The sequence below is a fragment of the Leptonychotes weddellii genome, chromosome 1, assembly GCF_054177405.1.
Source record: "Leptonychotes weddellii isolate Sample4059 chromosome 1, ASM5417740v2, whole genome shotgun sequence".
Lineage (NCBI taxonomy): Eukaryota > Metazoa > Chordata > Mammalia > Carnivora > Phocidae > Leptonychotes > Leptonychotes weddellii.
The window spans coordinates 26383664-26409794 of NC_138369.1; the positions used below are offsets into that span (position 1 = coordinate 26383664).

At 42.8% G+C, this 26131-nt stretch overlaps 1 protein-coding gene across 1 annotated transcript in view; it reads left to right on the forward strand.

Moving 5' to 3' along the window:
- SYNPR (synaptoporin) overlaps positions 1-16844 on the forward strand; it is a 148692-nt gene extending 131848 nt beyond the window's left edge. Inside the window, exons 4-5 of the mRNA XM_081820256.1 lie at positions 9019-9210; positions 15132-16844. Coding sequence (XP_081676382.1) covers positions 9019-9210; positions 15132-15389 — 450 coding nt within the window. The 3' untranslated portion in view covers positions 15390-16844. The remainder of the gene's footprint in view (positions 1-9018; positions 9211-15131) is intronic.
- Positions 16845-26131: the final 9287 nt, after the last annotated feature.

Genomic DNA, 26131 nt, shown 5'->3' on the forward strand with positions numbered 1-26131 from the left:
AGTTGAGATGACTGATTCCAAGGCTGACTGATTCCAAAGACAATAGACTTAACCATTATGTGATGCTTTCTTTTCTAAAAACCTGTATGTAGTGAGACCTGCCTCACAAATTCTTAATGAAGATTAAATAGAATAAATCACATGAAGGCCTTAGCACAGTGCATGGCTCAAAGTAAGCATTGACTCAGTAGCAATTACTACAAGCAATACTGCTACTATTACTACTAATTTATTTTGAACTGTTATTAATCTTCCAATATTTCTATGAACTTGTTTTGAAAAGTTTGTGCTATTTATAGTGAAAAGGTTGGGCAGGGTCAATTAGAAATCAAATCAGTTTTTAAGGGGTGTTTTTAATATTGATTTACAACAACATTGCAGCGAGCTAGTGAGGACTGCATCCATTCTGAGGTTGTCAAACAGCCAAGAATACCTCCCTCTTGCACAAAGATTATGAAATCAATTGTCTATGACTAAGCTAAAAGGAGAGAGGCAGAGGATCTTTTAAAAAGTCTTCTTTTCATAAGAAAAGTGAAAAACAAGAAACAGGAGGCCCCAGTTCCACAGCTGAGCAACCACAGATCAATTGATAAAGTTCTCTGAAGAACAGCCTAAAAAAGAGAAAGTGTCGTGTGTCAATCACAGTCAAATTTAACTTAAGAGGAAAAGAAATGAAGTCCCACACTGATTCTCAAGCATAAGCCAGACTCTTCCCACATGAAACAAGATGACTGATTACTACTCAGCCTTTATAACAGAAGATCAGCACCCACTACCTCTTTCCTTTTGCAAAATTTCAATTCATTAATGGTGTGACTGTAGTGCATTTTACATTAATAACATAAAACAATCCAGATTGTGCAGAGAAAGGAAAGGTGCAAACCACTTGAACACTGGTACCCACCTGTCCCTACTCCATTTTTGAACAGTACCTAGCCTGTAGTGGGAAGATCATAAATATTGGGCAAGTAATTACGAAAAGGAACTGATAGAACAAGGGACAAATGAAGAAATGAATGGGATTTGGAGTCCAATCGATCTAAGTTTTGTATTCAGTTCCTCTACTTCTCTAAGCACTTCCTTCATCTGTTAAAGAAACAAAACAAAACAAAACAAAAAACTAACAGCTACTTCATAGGGCTGTGGTAAGGCAGAACTGAGATGAAATATGGAAAGCATTTTAACATCATGCCTGACACATGTTGGGCCCCCCGTTAAAGCTACTTTGGAATATAATGCGATTCACCCACCAGCAAGGGACACAGACTTTGGAGCTCAGCAAACCTTGTTTGCAAACAAAGCTCAGCAACTTAATCACTCTGAGAACACCAGCAACTCACTTCATCTTTCTGAACCTTGATTATCTCATCTGGAAAGTGGGGTCAATAATAGTCGTCTCGAAGTGCTATTAGCAGAATTAAAGGAATAATGTATGGGACACACAGTGTCTGAATCATAGTAACTGCCCCATAAATGCTAGCCAGAAGTATTAATATTGCAACTTAATTTTTATTGTGAGCCTCTAAAAGGTCTCTAAAAGCAATAGAGCCCTTTAATAATAGATTAAAAACCCAGATTCTGGAGCCAAACTCCCTGGCTCCAAATCCTGGCTCTGATCTTTCAAGCTGGAGTTAAGTAAATTATTCCATCTGGAAAATGGAACTGTATATTTCATCCCATTCCACCAGCCACCGTCCTGCACATGTCCTGAGAAGAGAGAGGTCAAGTCAGATTTTCCCCTACGTCTAGCCTGAAATGCAGTCCCCACTGTCCCTATAGGCCATCTCCTCCTGTGGGCTGCCAATACGGAAGGTCCAAGCCTCTTTGGTCACACTGGTCTGCCTTCAGACCTCTACCAGACCACTGGGGCCATGCATTGGGTTGCTCTTATCAACTCACATACGGGGTCCTACAGGCCAGGAGGGACATGAGAGGCATGCTGGCCTTGTGAAAGCTAAGCTGACAAATGGCAGCTAGGGTCATCTCAGACTCAAGTACCAAAAGAAAATGTGACATCAATGACCCAAAATTGGAGAAGGAGCATCACTCTCACTGTGGATGGAAATGTACTTCCATTCGTTCACTATGGTTTAGAGCTGCGCAGTCTAATACGATAGCAATAGCAACGTGGCTACTGGACAGTTGAAATGTGGGTGATATAAATTAGGATGGGCTATAGATATAAAATTCACACCAGATTTCAAAGACTTCATACAAAAAAAGTAAAATGTCTTATTAATAATCTTATATATTCGGTTTTATTCTATAAATACATATACTGTCTTCATATAACTAATTACACCAGTTTCTTTTTGCTTTTTTTTTTTAATGGGACTACTAAGAAACTTAAAATTATGTATATGAATCACATTTCTGGCTCACCTTCTATTGGACAGCACCATCTCAGGGTTCCCTCCCCAGAATGGGGTCTTAGAGCCCTTTCCCAACTTCAGCCATCCTCTGCCCTGCTTCTGTCACCTGAGCCATAAATTTAAACTTAAATACAAGGTAATTTTGAAGAAAACCCTGTACCACTACTGGATACAGAAATCCAGCATTATTTGTCATAATTAGGAGATAAACATAGAAACGAACCAATGGAGAGTAAGGAGTAGTGTATTGCAGCCAAATACCATTGCTGTGTGAAGCCTCTGAGCCTGGGGCCAATTTCCTCTGATAAATGGGTGTTAAATATTTTTAAATAGATGTTAGCGACAGATTAGCACCCAGCTGAGACTTTCTTCTTTAGTTGTCAGACTGAAAGACAATTGTGAAGAAAAATGCCTTTCTCCCAGCGTTAGGAAGCCCCACGTTATTTATTTCTATGTCTGTGTTCCCACAATAAGGAGGTAACTCAAACTTAAGAAAGTGTGGACCTGATGGAAAAGTCATTCACTAAACATGGAGCCCTTTGCCCTGCATTCAAATCTCAATACTTGTGATGACGGGGACACATCACTTAACTTCCCTGAATCTGTAAAATGGGTATAATTATCTTCACCCTCTTGCAGTTATTGTGAACATCAAATGATCTTCTGCAACATCATGTTAACAACTGAAGACATTCTCCAGAAGTCAGAGGTCACTAGTGTTCATCCTTCACATGAAATAATGAAATAAACCTGTGAGCGGACAAGAAGTTATTCCATCCAGACACTGCTGAGCTCTTCTCTCTTCCAACACAGGTCCCAAGCTCTGTCCTGAGCTGAGCTTCTATCTTGCTGTTTGATGCTGTGTATCCTGATTCCCAGCTTCATTCCGGGATTCCTGAAAGCTGACTTAGCAAAGCAAATCCAGTTACACTGAGGGTGAGGGTAACTCATTGGGCTGCCCTGTTTCTGGTACAGACTGTCGGCATAAGTGTCAGCCACAGAATAAATAGCAAAGCCATCGAGGAGGCAGATAATAATGTCATAGGAGTTGAAATACTGAGAATATTTGCTAAAAGATAGAAATAGGAGAATTGACTATTTTACCAATATCCAGGGTGCTGCTATCGGGGGAGGTAGGTTTACCTGCCTCTAAAAGATTTCCATCACCAAAGATGATTCCCTCTCATAACCCAGAGTGATCCAGGACAAGCATCAGTAATATACAAAATTACATTCTAATGTGAAAATGAGCTTGCTAACAGCAAATTAGGAGAAGTGGGGGCAACCAAACACACCCAGCAAACAAACTGGAAACAAAGCACCCAGCCAGCCGTAAGCCTTGCTGCTCCCTCGGCCGAGGAGGCTGTATTTTTGGATCACTGAGCACATACTTAGAACATACTGCAGACACAGGGCCAGGCAGCATGGCAGTGTCCTCTCTATCCAGGGTGTCAGTGTTCTTTAGGTACAGAGAGACCACCAGCCCAGAGCATATTTTATAAACCACTTAATGAACCATAAGCAAATCCACTTATCCTTCTCGGCTACAGTTTTGTTTTTTTTTAATCTGTAATATGGGCCTAATAACCTCCTCTGACTACTTTTTGGGGTTTTATGGGGACCACAGAGATCCCAAGTGTGAGGGTTTTTTGGAAGCATGAAGGCACTCTAATGGCAGCCTGCCCACTCTATGAGAATAAAGAACACAAGCAAAGCCAGCAGAAGATACCTTCAAAGGGTTAATTATGCACATGATAACCTAGCTGTAAATGTTACAGATTCACCTCTTGAGTTTGTTCCCTGCACACTATTTCTTTTAGATAGACATGGGGAAGCAGCATTTGTAAACACCAGGTCCTTGTCTGCACCATCAGAAGAAAATCCCCTCTCAAGTGGGAGGAATTTACCCCTCCTGATGCAGCAGATGGTGTAGCTGGGCCCTTAACATAGCATTAAGTAACATGACTGAGGAACTTATTCCACATTCTAGTTAACTTCAGGTCTTCTGGTTAGGTCATGCTAGTATTTCTTTAATATCCCTCTAACACTTGTTAATCTCCCTTTTAACAAAGATCCTAGATTCTAAAGCCTTGTGCAAACATCCCCAGCTAGAATTTAAGGTATTCTGTTTTCACTGTGGAGCACTTATGTTTGCAATTCCCACCTATCCATGGCAAGTTGTGTTGGTTTGATATTATAGTACACATATAATTTCCTTCTGAGATGACCTCACTTATATAAAAAGGGTAATTTGCTTTAAATGAAAGATGAAACAATAACATGAGAGAATGTGGATAAAATAAAAATTGTTTGGTGGTACCAAAATGACTAAAATTTAGAGAACACCAGCTAAGGTAATTATTTACATAAACACACCAAAGAGCATCTTTTCCCCCAGCTTTTCAGAAAGCGCATGATACATAATCAAGCCAGGTATTAATTATAAGGAAAGTATTCACCCTGTCACTGCTTCAGTTTTCTCATAAGAAAAGCAGGGCTAATGTCAAGTACCTATGTCGTAAGGTTAATGATGTCTGTAAGTGCTGAGCAGAGTGCCTGGTGAACACGGGTCACGGCAGCTATGGTTGAGGCTCTGGAGACAACTTCTAGTTCGGGACAGCTTCTGATGGACGCCCTGTCCCTCCCCATCTTGCTCTGTGCCAGGACCTGACTGCATGGATCACGGCAGTGGGCAACCTGCCCGCTGGGTTCCAGCTGGGTTTGGCTAATGGGAGCCTCAACAGGAGATTGGAAGGGAGAAATGTAGGGTCAAGGATTTGCTCCCACACGGCACTCTCTGCAAGTGGCCTCTAACTCAGGCTAAATGCCAAAGCCAAAAATTAAATAGTTCAGGCTAATATATTCTTTATCTAGAACTTTTTACATAATCTCCTCATCTTCACACTTTGCTTAGTTGTGGAAACATGGCACTTGAGACTACTTTCTGGAACCCTTTGCTGCAAAACTCAATTCTAATGACATTTATTATTTGGTCTAATTATAAATCCTGATGCTATTGTAAGGACAAACAGAGCCATCTGAAGTTCTGTCAGTCAATGTCTTGATTACATTGCCACATTATTTTTATTTGGTCTAATTTAAAATAAGGTATGTTTAAAAATACATAAGCTTAGGGGCACCTGGATGACGCAGTCAGTTAAGCATCCGACTCCTGGTTTTGGTTGGGATCCTGATCTCAGGATCATGAGATGGAGCCCCGCATCGGGCTCAGGGCGGGGGGGAGGGGTCTGCTTGGAATGCTCTCTCCCTCTCCCTCTGTCCCTCCCGCTCATGCTCTCTCTCTCTAAAATAAATAAATCTTTTTTTAAAAAAATACATAAGCTTACATAAAACAAAATAAAAGTCATCTTTAATCCTACAACCACCACTTGGTAAACTCTTACACATGTTATATACATAAATGTAAACATCTTATCAAAATTGGGACCATTTTGTGTATTTCTCCCTTCCTTCATTCTTTGACTAACTGTTGATGGCAACTCTTGTGCCAAGACTCAGCAATGAGCAAAGTAGACAGTTCCTGCCCTCATGGAGCTGACCTCTTACTGGGAGAAACAGGCAAACAAACAAACAAAAAAAATGTATTTTCACTTCTCATAACCATCTTGTGAGACAGATACTGTTATTGTTCCATTTTACAGTGAACTAAAAACTGTTATTGTTCCATTTTACAGTGAACTAAACTGCAACATCAAGTTGTCTAGTAAACTGCCCAAGAACACAGTTAGTGAGTAGCAGGGTCAGGATTCAGCCCCAGGTCTATCTGATGACAGACTCTGAGCTGTTAACCTAGTACAGAAGATACTTTAATATGATATATTGCTGTCTCTTTGCAAAATGGTACTGGGGTAAATGTTTAGATGTTCTACCAAATATAATGTGTTTACTTAACCCTCAAGGACACAGATCCTTGACTTCAATCATGAAGTTTGTTTATGGAAAATGACTCATTACTATTTGTCATATCTAAATTAAGCAGGACTTCAAGTCCAACTTTGGAGCTTTTTAGTGTACTTGTTTTATTTTTTTATTTGTTTTAAATAAGAAGATCAGTATTCCTTAAAGTGGACATGAGGGAAAGTATAGACTAGTCAAGCTCACAGGTACCGGAAGCAGCTGACCAGGCTGACGTTCCTGACTCCACCACTGGCTAATTCCTTACTCTGAGCAGTTTTACTGAACCCCTTTAGTACCTCAGTTTCCCCAACTGTTAAATGGGGACTGGATTAGCATCTGTTTCACAGTGCTGTTGTCAGGATTAAATGAGTTAATTCATGTAAACTTGGGAAAATACTGCACATATAAAAAGTGCTCCATAAATGTTAGGCATTCTTTTTTTTACAATTTTATTATGTTATGTTAATCACCATACATTACATCATTAGTTTTTGATGTAGTGTTCCGTGATTCATTGTTTGTGTGTAATACCCAGTGCCCCATTCAATAGGTACCCTCTTTAATACTCATCACCAGGCTAACCCATCCTTCTACCCCCTCCCCTCCAGAACCCTCAGTTTATTTCTCAGAATCCATAGTCTCTCATGGTTCGTTTCCCCCTCCAATTTCCCCCCTTCATTTTTCCCTTCCTATTATCTTCTTTTCTTTTTAACATATAATGTATTATTTGTTTCAGAGGTACAAGTCTGTGATTCAACAGTCTTACACAATTCACAGTGCTCACCATAGCCCATACCCTCCCAATGTCTATCACCCAGCCACCCCAATCCCTCCCACCCCCCACCACTCCAGCAACCCTCAGTTTGTTTCCTGAGGTTAAGAATTCCTCATATCAGTGAGATCATATAGGCATTCTTACTATTATTAAAAGTCTAAAAGTTTTGATAGTATTTTCTCCAATTTCCAATGGATAGGTCTTCACATGACTCTGTTCTTGTTTCCCCACCCTAACACCATTTTCTCAAGTCTACTTTTAATTATGATGAGCATAAATAATGACAGCTACTGTCTCATAATTGGAACGATAGGGTGTCTAGAGCCCCTGACAAATATGCAACAGCAAGAAAGCAGAGTCCATATTTTGCATTTTCTTAGTTCCCTCATAGGACTGTGCCCAGTACCTGGCACATTACTCAAAAATGACTGTTTGAATGAAAGCATGCATGAATGAACAAAGTACCAGATTGAACATGAACCTAAATTTGTCTTTGACAGAGTCAACCTGTCTTATTTATTTGTAACCATTCCTCCAGTTTGTAATTCAGACTCAAAACACTTGAGTCTCTTGATTCCAAATGTTGTTATTGATTGCTGTAGATATTGTGTTTGTTTGTCTGTTTATACCACCATTCATTCCAGAAACAACTTAAGATAGTTTACAAGGATATATGAAACACAAGTCACACCTAACAAATACCATCCACAACAGCATCCTTACAATGTAAGAGTTCCCTCAGTGTCGATCCTGGGATTTGATGAAAAATAACTCAGTCATGTCATGAGGGAAAACTCACCAGAACAAGTCAGATGTGCCATGCCTTTGGGTGCGAAAGAGACACAGGGCAAGTTTTCTACATGACAGGCTTATCATTCAGAATAAAAAAAATAAATCTTTCTGTTCGTTATAGCAAACGTACTCTTTTCCTTTCCAGGTCAGTGTTTTTCGTATACTAGATAAGCAGGATGCAACATTTTTTTGTAGTCAGGCATAAATAAGTAAATCTGAAAACCTGTCCTATGTTGGAACACGGTCTGCTTCCAGCTTGGACAGTGACTCCCAACCCCCACCCCCTCTGAGTCATGAGGGAGGATATGAGAAGTAGCCCAGATGCTCAGAATGTCTCTTTAAAATATTCACCCTCTTACATTGTAGAGATGTTGTTTCATGTGAAAAAAGAAGCTTCTTTCCCCTGTAATCATAGCAGATCCTTTTCTAAGTCAGACAGATCTGGATTTGAATTCTAGCTCTGCCCCTTTCTATATGTTACCTTATATCTCTGGGCCTTGATTTCCTCATCTTTAAAATGGGTATTAAAAATATTGTCTAACATGATATTTGTAAGGATAAAAAAGCACTCATAAACATTATGGCTGTTAGTACCTCCCACTTAACACCGTCCCAAGCATACACTAGATGACACACAGGTTTGTTAAATGAAAAAAAAGAATGAGCGAATGAATGAATATTGCTATCTAGGAGTCTTTAGCAATCGACAAATCTCTCTGTTCACAGTCATCAGCACAGGGTGGCTAAGATTGTGGGCTTAGGGGTTGGCTTGTCAGGTTTGAGTGCTGACGCCATCACTGATTATCTGTGGGCATCTAGACAAGCCGCTCGATCATCCCCTGTCCCAGTTTTGTCAATTGTGACTGGGACAATGATAGGAACTTCTTCACAGGGATGTTGTAGGAACAATTAGAGGAGGGCTATAAGTACCTAGTATCATTCCTGGAACACAGCACGCATTCAATAAATATTACCATTGTTTATTTTATACAAATATAAATATAATGTCACAGAACTTTATTTATTTTTCAACTTCTCCCTGGTTCCAGTGCTCTGGGATCTAGGAATTTTCCAAAAGGCAAGTCGCATAGTTGCATAAAGTAACCAATTCGTTTCTAAACTTCACACTTCTTTTACTGTTTTATCTTTCTGTTTCTGTAGGACTTCGTCGTCACCGTAGTCTTTTCATTCTTGTGGTTGGTGGGTTCATCAGCTTGGGCGAAAGGACTGTCTGATGTCAAGGTCGCGACGGATCCCAAGGAAGTCTTGTTACTGATGTCAGCTTGCAAACAGCCGTCCAACAAATGCATGGCGGTCCACAGCCCTGTAATGTCCAGCTTAAACACTTCCGTGGTATGTTTTCATCTATACTTTACCTCCCAAATCTTTGTTTGCCATTCAAGTAATAGGAAAAGCATCTCAGAAGTCATCTTGGAGATTTCTGCCTCCAAAACTAGGCCAATGTAAGAGGCGATATTTCACTCCCTGTGCAAGATGATCCCCTGGTCTTCAAGTTTTCTATTGTCAGAACCCATGGGCTTTAATGCCGCCAATTAAGGAGTCTTAGTAAGAACCCAGCAGGTATTGGCAACCGCTGCTTGGATGACAGTCAAGTCAAAATTCTAAGCCAGAAGCAGATATAAAATCTGAACTTTAAGGCTGAAGCCTGCCAGAAGTTAAAAGGAATATTTGATGGCAGAGAGGTTTCCTGGGAAGAAAACATTGTTCAAGCCACACATAGCTAGAATACATCCAGTTGATTGTCTGGAGAAAAAACACGCAGACCTGGTAGGACGCGGGAAGAATTGCACAGTATAAAAAATACTTTAATAGTTACAGTAATTTTTTTTATCTCCTCCATGTTCCCGGTTTAATTGCCTGGTAACTTTGGAAAAGGGGAACTATATTAGTTGAACAAAATCAAATATTATCAAATGTATATCTCTCACAGGAAGACAGAAAATCTGACAAATAGCAGGGCAGCTAAATTGGATGCTTGTGTTATGTTAAAGAAACTGCATCTAAGAAAGACAGAAGCTATAATGGCAGCAAAAAGCAGTCGTTACGGAAGAATAGAAGACCTGACTGTGTTTGCAGAAGGAAAAACATTCTTTAGCAATCCCTAAAAATAATTATCTTGGCTTCAAGGTTAGCTTATGTTTTACAGCTTTCTGAAATTTAATCTGAGAAGGCATTTAAGACGGGGGAAAGGGTTGCTAATCATTTCCTGATGATTTGATGGTGGATCCTGCCTTGGTGAGAGAGGAAACATGGGATGAAAGTGTGTCTGAGGGTCTCACCATCATCTTTGCTCATTGCTGGCCACACCTGCCGCTGAATGCATGGAAATATATTCTCCTGCTTCTGCAGTTTCTTTCTAGGCAGTGCTGAATGAAGGTTATTATAATCTGGATCTCAAAATCTAAGAGAACAAAGAGAAAAATCACCCAATGTGTTTGTCCAATTACTAATCAATCTTCTAATACATTATGACATCCTGCATGGTCTATTTAATTCTACCTCTGATGTCTCTAACAAGTTTTAGACTAGGCGATGGGAATTTTGAATGAGAAACAATGTGAGGTGTCTCCTAAAATCAAAAAGAGGTATTTGCCTTTCTCTGCCTGACTGATTTCACTTAGCATAATACCCTCTAGGTCCATCCATGTTGTGTGTCAATTATACTCAAATAAAAAAAGAAAAGAAAATATCCACTAAATTTTATACATACGTGTATATTTTTAAATAAAATACGTAATTAAAATTTTTAAAAAAAAATCAAAAAGAGAGGGGCGCCTTGGTGGCTCAGTTGGTTAGGTGTCTGCCTTTGGCTCAGGTCATGATCCTGGGGTCCTGGGATCAAGTCCTGCATCGGGCTCCCTGCTCAGCAGGGGAGTCTGCTTCTCCCTCTGCCTCCCTTCCCACTCGTGCTCTCTCTCTCTCTCTCTCTCAAATAAATAAAATCTTAACAAAATAAATTTTTAAAAAATCAAAAAGAGAAATGATGGAAACCAAATAGCATGTTCTGTGAGAGAGGACAGTTCTGGATCTACAACAGTTAAGGGTCCTAGTGACAGAAAATTCAATTCAAGGAGCTAAAGCAAAACAATCCGCCTATCCCTAACGTCTGTTCTCTGTACCCCCTTTTGCACCAATGCCCGTATGTGCTGGAATGTTTGGGTTGCAAGTAACAGAAACTGACCCTGACTAACCTCATCAGGAAAAAAAAAATATCTTTGGAAAGGTAAGAAGTAGCTCAGAAAATTGATGAAATCTGATGAAACAGGCTCTACAAAAAGCAGCATCTAGAGCTGGACCAAGGTTCCAGATGTCAGATACCAGGGCATACCTGACCTTCCATACTCCTCTCCTGATTTAAAGTTCCAGCACAGAGCTCACGCCACTTGACTGCAACTGGGCTTTTCGAGGTAAACAAAATTTCTATTACCAAAAGCAAAGGGAAAGAATATTTATCTGCCAAAACGCAGTGATTTTTTTTTTCCATTACAAACTCATTTGGCTTCAAATCCTATTGAGCTAGCTTTTCACAAAAAGTAAAAGTAATTAGAAAGACACCAGAAATGTGTCTTCTAAGGGCCAAACCCCGGGGCCAGAACTGGAAGACTGGCAGGAAACTAGGCAGTTCGCATCGTTCATCCCTCATCTCTCTCTTTCTGAATGTCTATTATATAATTGTCTCTTTTCAGATGCATTTTTTCTTTTTCCTGCTTACACAAGGGAAGATAGCCACCCCACGGTTTCTGAGTTTGTATTTCTTTTTATCTTTTTAAAAAGATTTATTTATTAATTTGAGAGAGAGAGAGAGTAGGGGAGGGGCAGAGGGAGAGAGAGAGAAAGAATCTCAAGCAGACTCTGGCTGAGCACCTAGCCCTATGCGGGGCTCAATCTCACAACCTGAGATCATGCCCCCAGCCAAAACCAAGAGTCGGACACTTAACCAACTGAGCCTCCCAGGCGCCCCTGTTTCTTTTTAAAGGAACATCTTGAATTGAACTAAAAATCACTCAGGTCTAATCCCACATTTCTGGCAGAGAGAATCTCATTAGCTCATCTTGGGCCAGGTGTCCACCTTGGCTGGGGGTTGGGGGAATTGTGCAGAGAAAATATGGCTCACAGAACCAAACCAACTTGCCTACTAGGCAAGTCTAGTAGGCTTTGGAGGAGGAGCCAGACACACCACAAGGGGTGACCTCTACAAGTAACTGATTCAGCAAGAGCAATGGTATTTCTACCTGGGTAACAAATTTACTTTCTCCAAAGCATTTTGGCATCTGTGATTTCACACTCACACAAATAGGCAGGGAGCTATCCAGATATTTCAAATGCAGGTAGCTGCGGGGAAGGGATTTGCATAAGACATCCCAAGTGGTGACAGCAATGCCAGACTAGAGCCAAAGTCCCCGAATGCTGTTGCCACTTGAAACAGTTAAGGGCATAGCTTTGGAGTTAGTCTGCCAGGGTTTGAATCCTGGCCCCACTGCTCAATAATTGACTGCCCTTGGGCAAATTCATTAAGGTCCCTAATCCTTAGTTTCATTATTTGAAGTGGGGCTATTATCAACCAGACCTCACAAGACTGTTGATTCAATGAGATAATAGATGATAAATACTTAGCCCAGTGCTCAGCATAGGGCAGATGTTCAGTATGTGTCAACCAAAAGCTGCCTCTATAATACCTTCATTTTCCTAAATGTCATATCGCGTTAGAGCCCAAAAAACAGGGTAGGGGAAAAGAATGTTGTTGTTGTTTTCCTCTCTCAACTTTTCTTGCAAAGATTCCCTGAGCATAACTGTTCTCTCCATAATTTCTACTTCTGCTTCTCCAGCTTCATCATAGGCAATCTTGACACATCTTCTCGGCTAATCTAGATCTCATCTCCTCATTCTTTCTCACACTATGCACGTTTTCTTTCGGTCTCTCCTTCCGTTGTCCCCACATGTGAGCTTGAATCAAAATCCTTACTCCAACTTCAGTTGCAGCAAAATGGCAAGAAAAGATGAAAGGGCCCATGAGCCCCTACAACGGGCCAGCCAGGAGTCTGCAATATCAGTGTGATGACAATGGAATAAGACATCGCTGCTCCTGACACATGCCCATGGGGACACCTTTTGTATGTTCTCACTTTTAAGTTGCATTTCCCTGATTTCTGTGTTCTTCCTGAGCATACCTTTCCTAGAAACCAAGTAGCAGCAAGCAAAAGGGAGAAATCAAGGAATAAGAAACATAAAATGACAGCTCTGGGCAGAGCCCTCTCTTCATGTCTGAAAATATTCCTTGATAATTTTTTTCTACTCATATATTGACATATACTTACAAAGATACAATTTAACCAAGATCTCCCTTTGATGGAAAATATCCTAGTTACTGTACACACAGATGAAAGATCCTGCATGTATATTACAGTGTTATCGGTGATTACCTAATTCATTTTGATCACACAACTGTTATCCTGTGAGTACCTTATTTATGCTTTGTATCTCCCGTAGCAAGGAGCCTGGAGCATGGCATAAAACAATGTTAAACAAACGTCAGTTAACATTAAAGGAAAAAAAGAGGGTAGAATGGGAGAGAAGGAAGAAGGGATAAACCAGTCTTTTGGATCAGGTGAGGGCCTAAATACTGCTTGGGCTGCCGACATCCCCTATCGTCAAAGTCCCACGTCAGCTTATGCTGCAGCCAAAGAGCCAACTGAATACAATTCATGGAAATACTGGGGAAAGTATTCAGAGCATAGCTTACCACATTTTCTAATGTGTCCAACACCATCTAGCTGCTTTACACATGTTCTCTTTAATCCTTACAACTGTCACCCAAGGAAGGAATAATTGTTTTCATTCCATAGAAGGGGGGGTGGCAAAAGAAGCTGAGTTCCAGAGGCTAACTGCCTTGTCCAAGGTCATAGAGCAAGAAGGTGCAGAGTTTAGGCCACCCTGATTTCAAAACCCATGGGATGACTCCCAAGTTGACATTCAAGTAGTGTGCCCTGATCCACCTGCTGCTAAAATACTCAAATACTTTGGTGAAAAGCCCCTGCTCCAAGGCCCCAAGGTGCCTCATCTTGACTACACTAGCCCCCCACTCCCACCCACAGGGCACTCAGGACCACCTTACCATCCAGCAACAAAAGGATAAATTCTGGCCCAGCAGAGGACTTCCAGCACCCAAATTCCAGAGCTTTGGCGGTGGCCCAAGTCCATTCTGATTGGTGATTGTCACGCTGGAGTGGCTACTAAATGTACTTTAATGTCATCACAGCTTTATATCATACTGTTGTCTGTCTCCAGTAGGGGGCTGTTAAAATCCACTGCCTGTGGTTAGTTTCCAGGTCAACCAATGCCCCCGGGGGAAAGGTGTGGAACAGCTGTTCTGTTTGGGGCCTCTTGCACCAGTGAACAGTGCTGCTTCCATCAAACCCTCAGGGCCTGGGGAGGCAACACCTGATCCTCTGATTCACCAACAACACCCTTTTGGAGTGTAAGAGGAATTTCTATAGGAAAGCCTCACATCCAGTTCTTGGGAAAACATCGCCTACTTCTCTGACATCTGCATTTCACTCGTCTGGCTTCAACATTCATTTCTGAATGTGAGAGGCACAGAAAGTTCAACTATTCAAAGTCACAGCCTCTGTGTGCACTAACATTCGTGTGCTTACCTGCATGCCACCTGTATGAATGCTTACTCCATACTTCTATCTTTAAGTTGACTCATTTTTTATAGCATTACAAGACCTGGAAGAGTAGGATCTCTAGCCATAATGGGAAGGTAACCTTGTAAATTAATGCACTATCATTAAAATGAGAGTTCTCAACTCTGTATCCCCCAAAGACCTCTTACACAATGAGGAATCCCTCACTTGGGGAGACAGTAACGCTTCAGTAAGGACTCAAATGATGGAGTCAGACAGAACAGGGCTTGACCCTTATGTACTACTTAGCAAGTCATGTGACCTTGAACAAGATTCGTGTCTTGAACCTCAGTTTTCACATCTTTAACATGGGTATAATAATAGCACCTTCTTCTCAGGCTGAATGAATCCATACACACTAAGCCCTTTATACAGTGCCCAATGTGTAGGAAGCATTCAATAAAAGTCAGATATTCTAAAGGAAATAGCAGATCCAAATGAAAAATTGGAAGAGATCTCAATCTTGAACGGAAAGTAGCCTTACATTGTATCGTGAAGGATTTTTCTGAAGTTGAGATTTTTCTTGCGTTTCTGTCTCTCAACTCACTTGCTCTGATTCTCCTTTAGGTCTTTGGGTTCTTGAACTTTATCCTCTGGGCTGGAAACATCTGGTTTGTTTTCAAGGAGACCGGCTGGCATTCCTCAGGACAGAGGTATCTTTCAGACCCGATGGAGAAGCACTCAAGCAGCTATAACCACGGCGGCTACAACCAAGACAGCTATGGGTCAAGTGGTGGGTATGGGCAGCAGGCGAGCTTGGGGCCGTCCTCCGATGAGTTTGGCCAACAGTCCAGTGGCCCAGCTTCTTTTACCAATCAGATTTAACAGGTAGTATTTGCATTCTTCTGGAGAAAGCTTCACCACCTTCCATTCTAGTAGCAGAAGAATTTTATAAGAGTTCCAATCAATTATTAATGCAGAGGGTGTTGAATGTAAATCAGAGATCTGGAGTCTCATTAAGGCAGAAAAGCCTGGGTCGTGATAAATGGTACTTAGAGAGGAGACGACATGAGGAGATACATTATTCATCATAGAAGCTTAATTGGAGAGTACCTTGTTATATACACAGATACTTTTATGATTGTTATGTAGGTGTGTTGAGATAGTAAAAGCATTTTGTAGCTTAAAGTCTCTAGTATGTATTATGCATAAAGTAAATTATATAGCACTGAGTTTCCCGATGCGTTTTGATGCGAAAGATGTTTTAATGATTTCTATAAGATAATTTGGTGTATCACACGTGCATGTGTTATTGTGTTTGGTTGTAGACCCTGTAGGACTGTGAGTCTCTAAGTATTTGTTTCAGACAATTACGCTGGTTTTTTTTTTTTTTACTTGAGAATCAATCAGTGTTCATATGATTTAGTGCATGAATAAGCATTTTCTCACTAAATGAATATTTGAACTGTATTTATGAAAATTTTCCAGTTTGCACCATGAATTTGTTAAATGGACATTTAAAGAAATATATTCATTACTTTGTATACTTGCAAATTTGTCCCTTTGGCTTTACCCAATTCTGAATGCACTGTAACTAAGGTTTGGGATTTTTTTTTTCTCCTATTAGTCGATATTTCAGTGTTATATATGGTAACTGCCCAATATTTATTCTATTTACTTAGTTAAATATTTACATTCTTGTAACTTTCTATGGTGTTTTGTGGCTCTTATTCTACCGACTATGAACAATAGGCCCAATAACTGTTCGTGTTTATGGAATGTTGTTTTCTTAGAATAATAGAGATGCAGATATCGGACACCATAGTCAGAAGTATTGTGCCGACATATTAATTTATAAAGGATGTTCTGTAGAATCTACACTACCAGCTAAACTTTTAAATCCTATTTATTTGTAAAGTTAATATGTTCCTAGATCCAATTATTAAAAATTCTCCAGTCACGGCTTAACCTACTAATTGCTAATTCTGATTTGAGTGTTACCCATAAATTAGAAATGACTTCCGTGAGCAACTCTGATCCCAAAAAGGGTTCTCATGAAATATTCCTCAGAATTTTTTCATTATCAAGAAAATACCAATCTTCGCCTCTTTGTTTTAATTCAATTGCAACATCAAGGCCCAACAGTGAGGGCAAACCGTGCATCTGTATTTCCAGATAAAAGTTGTTATCAATGTACAAACTCTGTGATCTGTGATGCTGGAAGCATTTTAGCACAAAACAGCCGTGTTTCTTAGATGATATCTGTAACCAGTTTCTGGATCCCGTTGGATAAATCTGTATTGTGATATCTATTTGACCTTAATAAAGTTATTGCTTACAGCCCTGGCTGGATAGTGCAGAATTGCAATAGAACCTGGTTAGTTTTAGCAATGGATTTAACAATACCTTTATACAAGGTATAAATGCGCAATGTTTCCAATCTCTCCCCTGCCCTTGTTTCCAAGCCCAGGGTTGTTCGTTCCTTTCTTCTCCCATTTTAGGACCCCCTCTGCACCCACTGCCATGCAAAGCACTGGGGATGTAAGAATAAGAAAAAACAGAAACATGCCTCACCTTGAAGCTTCTACTCTATTGGAAGAGGCAGACATTAAAATAATCACCCCACTTAACGCTGTGTGCAACATGGAGAGACAGAGGAGTCCACGAGAACATTTATCCGAGGGACTTGAGCTAGTTAGGGGGAGGGGAGCTTCAGACTAGAGGCCTGCCCCTGCTTTCACACGGACAGAGTAGCAGGGAAGAAGAGAATCCCAGGCAGCCTTGCAAAGCTCTCAGATGGCGGGAGGCAGGATGGCTAGGTCTGGTTGCCTGAGTACAGTGAGCGAGGGGGGCTTTGTCAGAGGCGGGCTGCTGGTGGACCTGTGGCAAGAGGGTTGGGGGGTGGTTCCTGCTAGCAGCCACAAGTGGGAATCCTGTCTTTATCCCAGAGAAGCTAAGGGAACTCCCTAGTGGATTTTAAGCGGAGGAGGGACACAATGAGATCAGCATTTTGGAAAGATCTCAGTGGCTGCAGGGTAGATAGAGTGTAGACTGCAGGAGGATGAGAATAAAGGACCCCCGGGGCAGAGGAGGAGGCCTTGACAGCTGACACCTTTGAGGCAGCAGGCTGGCCGTGGGAGGGAGGACCCCTCATTTCCTGGGACAGTGGCCAGATGTGACCACTTCCTTCAGCGCTCTCCAGGAGGAGAGAGTGGCCTCTACTTCCTATACTGTCGTGGACTCTCCAAAGTGGAGAAACCCCCAGAGCTAGCAGTTCTCTTTACCAGCCTCAGTCTGAAGTCCCCTGGGGCTCTGATCCACAGAAAGCACTGCCCGCCCTGGTCCAGACAGAAGCTTCCACGGTCCGAGGCGGATTCACAATAAAACGCTCCCCCAATCCAACAGGGAGTTCACTAACCTAGTTTTATTCCTTCTGGTTTCAAGAAAAAAAAAAAAAAACAGTAGACCTGGCCTTTTCAGAAGGGGAGAATCAGTGTAGCAGGTGAGCCTAGGTCTCTGTGCCCACTAGACCTAACTGGGAATTGCCGCTTCCCCGCTCCTAAATGTATCTCAGGGTGTGACTTCCCCTTCCTGGCCTTTCCTTGGAAGGAGGTAATGCATCCAGGTGGAACAGGTGGGTCCTGAGATCCCACTTGCCTGGGTTAGAATCCCCTGTGCTGCCATTTACTTGACCCTCTTAGGTCTTCCCTGATCCCCTCTCAGAGGCCCCAGGATTCTTCTGAACCCACAGCCTAAAGCCAAGTGCAGCCTGGAAATGAAGGGGAGCTGACAGCCCAGGGATTATCCCCAAGCCCTGGGGGATGTGGACAAGTCAATGGATGCCTCTGGCAAGACACTTAACTTCTCATTCATTCAGCTGCCCCCCCCACTGCCGTGGGGATAATGGCATATCTGCCTCCTAGGATGATACCAGGATGAAACAGATAAGGCATGTAAAGGCATGGGAACACCCAGGAGGCACTGAGTTTGGGTTCCCCTGGAGGCAGGGGAAGGTGATTCCAGGATGCAAGAGTGAGGGGGTGAGGGGAGGAGAGAGAGAAGGGGGAAACACCGGCAGAATTCTTGAGTAGTATTCAAAATGGCTCCAGCAATTTCTCATCAAGGGACAGGAGCTGGAGTATTTATCTACCACCCCCCCCCCAGCCCCCATTGGCTAAGAGCTGCCCCGGGGCGGGGGGTAATTTTCCCTCATTTCCAGGTTGCACTTGCCTGCAGACTGGGCAGGCTCCTGTGATTTCAGAGAAATATGCCCAGAGACCTAATAACTGTTAGGTGATGAGCTGGGGTGGGAGGAGGGGAAGCTGCATGAGGGCTACCGCCACCCCCTTCCCCCCACTCCCAGGGACAGTGGCTTTGAGGAGGGATAAAGGGGAGCCTTGAAAGGGGTGTGCATGAAGAAGATCACGGTCAGCATGAGCAGGAACTATCTTGAACAGCTGTGGCTAAAATTGGAGGCCGGCCAAGGGAAGCAACATTAGGGCATTAAAATCACCTTGTGCAGTGATCAATGAACGTTACTATTGTCAGTCTGTAAAATGGGGATGCAGATAATCCTACTTTATAGGGCAGTGACCTGGTCATGTGTGGAAAAGGTTGATGGACTGTACAGCACTCTACAGATGTTAGTCGGCTACTGAATGTTGAGGTAGCAACCTACTCCACACTTACATAAGCCTGAGTTTTTATAAGTCAAACTTCTAATGGTACTGAGATGAGCAAAATACAGCTCCTGGCACCTTGGAGCTTACACTCAAGATGGAAAGACTCCAGTAATAGACATGTAAGCAAACCAAATATATAAGAAGAAGTCTTGATTAGTGCTCTGAAGGGAAGAAATGAAGCACAAGGGTGGGGAGAAGCGGAACAGGATAGCGAAAGCCTCTCTGAGAAGGTGACATTTAAGCTGAGACTTGCAGAATGGGAAGGCACAGCTGTGGGGAGAACGTGTCAGAGAGGAGAACACATCCAAGGACGTCAGGGAGGAGACCACCCAGCACCTCTGAAGAAATGACAAGAGCAAAGCCATGGGGGGCGGGGGCGGGACACGTAAGGAGAGGGTGAGGAGGTGGGACGGCAGAGTTTGGAAGAGCCAGACCACAAAGGGCCTTGTAAGACACAGGAAACGGAATTTATTCTAAGTGAAGTAGGAAGCCACGAGGCAGGTAAACAGAGTAATGACATGATTCAGTTTTCGGTCCTGCTCTCAATTTCTTGCCTTCGATATTGTGCTATAGTGATATAAGATGTCAACATTGGGGAAAGCTGACCAGAAGGTTCTTGGGACTCTATGTATTATTTTTGCAACTTCCTGTCAATGGGGATGCTGAGAATGGATCAATTAATTCATCAATTGATTCAACAGCTATTGACTGAGTACCTACCATGTGCCAAGCTCTGCTGTAAGTTGCTGGGGATTCAGATTTGAAAGAGAAAGACATTATATCTGTGCTTGTGGATTTTATAATCTGGTGTTAGGCGGAGAGCTCGTATACCAATAAAGAAATAAGAGAAATTCATATCATGGTAAATGCTGAGGAGAAAATAAAACAGGATGACCGAAGGAGAGCAACAGGATTGGAGGAGGATGGACACAGTATGAGTTGCCAGAAGCCCTGGAGTGAGAACATGGTAGCCTGAATGAGGATGGAGTCTCCACCAGTGTTCGGCAACAGCTTAGGCTGGTTCTTTGGTCTACACAATCGGTAGGAAATCTTCAGTCCTGGCAGAAGAGTAAGAAGTCTTCACTTACCTAGAGCACTTGTAGTTTGATGTTCAAAGGTCATAACAACTATAATTTCATTTGACCCAGTGAAAAACTGGATGCCTTGTCACCACGTCCCCCAGAGAAGTAGACTCTGAGGCAAGAATTCAACTACAAGTAGGGGTTGGGAAGTGAAGCAGAGAAGGGAGGCGAGCAAATGCATCTTGCGTCATGGAGAGAAGGCTACAGCTGTGGGCACCTGGGGCTCAGCCCCCCGAGAGCCTGAGATGCAGAGCAGCACATTTCTCCCCAGCACTTTCAGACCCCCTGTGCAGGGGCGGAGCAGCTAGAGCAGACAAAGTTGCAGGCAGCGCGGCAGGTGGGAGTCACTGGTTCAGCGTGCATGCATCCCTGGGTTCCAAGAGGGTATGCGTGGGCTGTCAACAGTGTCTGCCACACTGAGGTTGGGCTACCGTAAGTAGCTTCACCAACTGAATGCCAGGAAAAGACTAGAACAAGTCCGTCTCCTTTTAACCCTGAGAGACGTTTTTCCCATTAACTCCCCAGTCTACCCAACATATACGACTTAAACCTCAATATGCCATGTGATATTATCTTGCTGCCCAAAGACAACAATTTTTAATAACAACTGTAAAATGACAACTAATACTCATTGTGCACTTACAACACACCAGCCACTGAGCGAAGCACTTGGCGTTTAACCAGCCCACAACAGCACTGGGAGGCGCTAGTATTCCTCCCACATAAGATTAGAAAACCAAAGTTCAGAGAATTGAGAGGATGACAAAATCCTTGTTGTCACCGTCACTAATAAAAATAGTTCTTAATTGCTAATATCTCCTGAGTATCCAAACTGCACAGAGAACTATGCAATACATGTTATACCCATTTTCCTATTTAATTCTCATGGGAAATGCAAGATAAAATACTATTTTCACACCCACTGAGCAGATGAGAAAATTGAGATTTGTAAAGGTTAGGTAACCTATAGCTCAAGATTACTGAGCTGGAAGTGGGCAGACCCCAAATTCAAATCCAGATCTCTCTGCATCCAAAACTCCTTGCTCTAAACCATCTTGCTAGACCCCAACAGTTCTACCCCACTGTTCTGCTATGTTTTAAGCAGGAAGTGCTTTGTCTCTTCTGCTGGGGTGCATTCAACAAAGACGCAGACCATCAAGTGCTTCACTTGACCTTCCATAGAGATACTGAGTCCCTAATAGTTGGAAAGATAGCTTTGGTCAGAATCATTTGTCAACGTGAATAATATCAGACTCAATACACTGAACAAGTTAATTAAGTCATTAAGACCACTAATGGTCCATTTGAACTAAGAATGATTTCATAACATGCTTGACTTGGAGTCTGAGGCCTTGCAGGCTTTTAGGGCTCAGCTGAATGCTCCTCAGAACAGCTACTGGCAACAAGTACTTCCAAGAATGGCCCTCCATGCACAATGTACAGTGGATGTTAAAAGGCCAAGATGAGAACAGAAGAAGACTTTCTGAAAGTAGAAATATTTTAAGTCTAGTTGAGTATTTTCACTAAAGGTGCAGATGCCCTGGTTTATTGAACAAGACACTTGAAAGAAGGTGTAATAAGCCTAATAGGTTTCCTGGTGGCTGAGAAAGGGTTTGTCTTTGAACCACAGCTCTTTTATTCATATTTGGAGTGTCTGCCCTCTTGCAGCCTAAGAGGGTCTAATCGGCTTGTGCTATGAACTGGACACACTGACTCATAGGACCTTAAAGTCATCTCCCTACTCACCAGAAACAACCTCATGTGACACATTACTTGCTGTCATGCCACTTTGGTGAACACACACAAAAAAAGTAAAATGCAAACGCAGCAGTTTTTCCTAATTAAAATATTTTCCCTTCTTTTCTGTGAACTGACATTTCTCCAGGATATTTTGTCCTCTGGTGTCTTCAGACAGTTGAGTCTATTCTGGTTGATCTCCAAGGTCACATTACTGCTAGAATCTGATACATTCTATAGCTTACACATTGCCCCAAGCATTGCTGCCCTTTTTACAAGTCCTTTGTTAATCTTGCTCTCTCAGACGGAGCTCCTAGACCTTCTTAAAATTTCACATTTATTAGTGATATGTGATTGCACCTAACTTAGCATGGAGCCACCTGCACTCATATGAGGAATGCATTTTTCAACACGAACAACTGACTCCAAGGAGACCTGAGGTCCAGATCTAGGTCTTGGGAGCTGAGAGCTAGGTTGCATGTTTAGGCATTGGTAGATGTATCATTGGCTTTATCAATGCTAATTGATCATCCTAGCAGCAGAGTGTAAGCATGGTCTTGTAGGAGACTTGGATGCAAATCTGGATTCTATCATTGGGACCAGGCTGTGTGAGCCTGTAAAAGTGCCTCAATATCTCTGAGCTTCAGACGCCTCATCCACACAATGTGAGATCATGGTGCCTACCTCTGTTAGTTTTCTCTGACTGCTGAAATTAATTACCATGACTTGGTGGCTTAAACAACACAAGGGTATTATCTTAAAGTTCTGTAGGCTAAAAATCCAACATAGATCTCACTGGGCTAAAACCCAGGAGTTGGCAGGGCTAGTGCCCTTCCGGAGGCTCTGGGGGAGAATCCATCTCCTTGCCATTTCCATCTTCTAGAAGCCACCTCTATCCATGGCTCCTGACCCTCTAGCTCCATCTTCAAAGCCAGCAACAGCAGGTCAAGTTCTCCTCCCATTGCATCACGCTGACCTCCTCTTTGCTTCTCTCTTGCACTCTTAAGGATCTTTGTATTTACTTTGAGCCAATCTGGATAAGCCAGAATCATCTCCTGACTTTAAGGTCAACTGATTAGCAACTTTATTTCCATCAGCAACCTTAGTGCCCCTTTGCCATGTAACCTAAGGTATCCATCCACAGGTTCCTGGGATTAGGGTATGAACAGGTTCTGGGCATTTGGGGCCAGGGGAGCATTATTCTGCCTACCAAACTATCCACCCCACATAGGTAAGTAAATTTCCTAGCAGGTTTGCCTAATCAGAGTGCTCAGTGCCTGATAATGATGATTAAAACTCATAGTTGGTCCAATTGACAGCACTAACATTTCTGTGAGAAAATGGCCCCCCCTCTATCACTGTGTGGCAACGGATGGCTTTTCAATGTTCATATTTGGAGACACCAACTTTGACAATGCTCCCAGTCAGGTAGCCCATGGTCATGACAGTCCTTGCTGAGATGCTCCAGTAAATTAAAATGCAGTGTTTACTGATGGGCTCCTGGAGGTACCGAACATTCGTTCAGTCCAACACACGGCTAGAGAAACAGCTGGATCAACACAGGTCTTCCCTCAATGTACTTATAGTCCAATGGGAGAGATTACAGATAGACTGAAATTGCCTGATGTATTCATTTATTTATTTGTCCTTCATCTCTCTCCCACTCAAATATAAATTCCATGAAGGGCTGGGACTTTACTAAAATGTACACACCTGTATTCTCAGCACCTGGAAGAGTGCCTGGAGTATACAAGGTACTTAATAAGTATTTGTTGAACAAATACAGTGTAATACATTATACAAGCCATTATGTTAGAGCTTTTTCATAAAATATGCAAACTAGGTGAGAGAACATATTGACTAGCCAGAGAGGAAAAAGAATCTTTCTCTCCTGTAGAAAGTTTCCAGCATATTTTTTTTAAAGATTTTATTTATTTTTTGACAGAGAGAGAGACCGCGAGAGAGGAAACACAAGCAGGGGGAGCGGGAGAGGGAGAAGCAGGCTTCCCGCCGAGCAGGGAGCCCGATGCGGGGCTCGATCCCAGGACCCTGGGATCATGACCTGAGCTGAGCTGAAGGCAGACGCTTAACAACTGAGCCACCCAGGCGCCCCAGTTTCCAGCATATTTACAAATAGCTCCTACTGTGCCCACACAGAATGGGCTCCCTGCACTGCGGAGCCTGCAGACTGTGGCCCTCACTGGCTCATTTCAGTGTACGCTTTCTTATTACCTTTATTACCCTGTTTGCAAACTGCACCACCCCCAGATCATGATACAGGGGTCACCTGAAGCCCATACCTGTGCCTCATGTTAAGGACTATCCATCATACCCACCGTCCCCCTCTGCACCCCCCAGGCCCCCAGTAAGTAATAAACTAATTCCATTTTAGGGGCAGTGAAAGATCTGGTGAATTTGTGATCAAAATGCAAGAGCTTTGCCTGATCTTATAGAAAAGAAGAGGAAAAACTACTCAGTCTCCCATACTGGACTTCTGTATCTGGGGGCCCAGGCGCTCATTAAACTCAGCATGTGCCACACTAACCGTTATCTTTCCCCCAAAGTCTGTTCCTCCTATGTTTCCAATCTCATTTAATGTACTCATCATCAAATATCCCCAGAATTCAAGCAAGGAAACTAGAAGATGTAACACCTCGGAGATGGAGAAAGAGCATTGTTACCTAATTCATTTGCATTCTAAGCTTTGGATAACGGGCCTGAACAGGTGACTGTGTGCTTGGGGAAGAGCTTTAGCATCGCTGGTGTCTGCCGCAGTCTGGTTTCCTGGTTCTCTTCTCACCTGTTCCTGGGCATCCGTAACCCATCTCCACAGGATCCCACAAGGCTTGGACGTTAAGGCCCAGTCCCCAGCCCCCAACTAGGGAGCACAATGCACCACATCTCCTCTGACAACACAGACATCCCCCATTGCCTCGGTGTGGAAGGAGATCCAGGACCAAGCACCGAGGAAACCCAGTGTGGTAAACGTGGCTGCCCTGGAAGTTCTCAGCAGATCAGGGAAAGCCCCCCGGCCCAGGCTCTACACACAGCACAGTACACAACAGGAAGCAGAGACCAGGTCTTCCCAAAGAGGAGGTGCCAGGATCAGAGTGAGGGTCCTTGTCTGGGAAAGGGGAGAGGTTCTTAGCCAGGCACCACGGTTGGAAAAATCAGACCAGGCACCAAATGGAGACAGTAGATCAAACCCCCAGGGCTCCTCCCACCTCCCTCTCATTCCCCTTGGCCTTGTATTCCTGTAGGCCAACACAACAGCTTCTAGCAAATGCCTGAGTGAAGACAACTCCAAAGGTGATTCATTGTACGAGGCAGATGACCTAGGTAAGGCGATCAGTGAAGAAGGATCCCAGAGACACGAGAGTCTTAAGGAGAGCAGAGCAGAGCCTCTTGGGGCTTGACTCAGAAAATGACCTCTTCTGAAGAGCAGAAACTAGGCAGGGAAAGGAAAGATCAGGACAGAGCAGTCAGTCAAGGGCTGCAGACTTTTCCTTTAAGCTGCTTTTGGGGCCAAGCTCTTTCCTGACCATCTGACCCGCTGACCTTGCTGACCATCAGCCATCACTCCACCACAGGTCTTTACTCTTCTCCATTCTATTCCTACAAAGGGGGAAATCCATTCCTGTGAATTTGGGGGCTGCCAAGATTTGATTCTAATATTCAGAATCGAGGACTTTCAGACTTTAAGGGGCACAAATGTTTGAAAGTAGAGTTACAAAATGGAATGGAAATGACAATTTCTCTTGGCCTAAAAATATGATTTAATAACCACCACCGTCTGGTAATTGGCCTTACTTTATTGAGCTCTGCTCAAACAGAAAACAAACAAACAACAAAAACCTAAGTGTAGCTATTGGTATGCTCTGGAGGACTTTAGCGAGTGTGATGGGATAGAGGGTGCCTGGGGCGGGGGGCATTTATACAGAAGCTGCAGGTGATCCCACAAGGCCCGGCCACAGCTCTGGGCTCATCTCTTCGTGGAACAGGTGCTCCGAACAGTAAATACATTTTGAACGTGCCCCAGTGTACCCACGTCACTAAACTCAGAGTCTCACAAAACAAGTCTTACCTTTTCCACACGAGACACACTCCGTTTTTTACTAGATTCAGC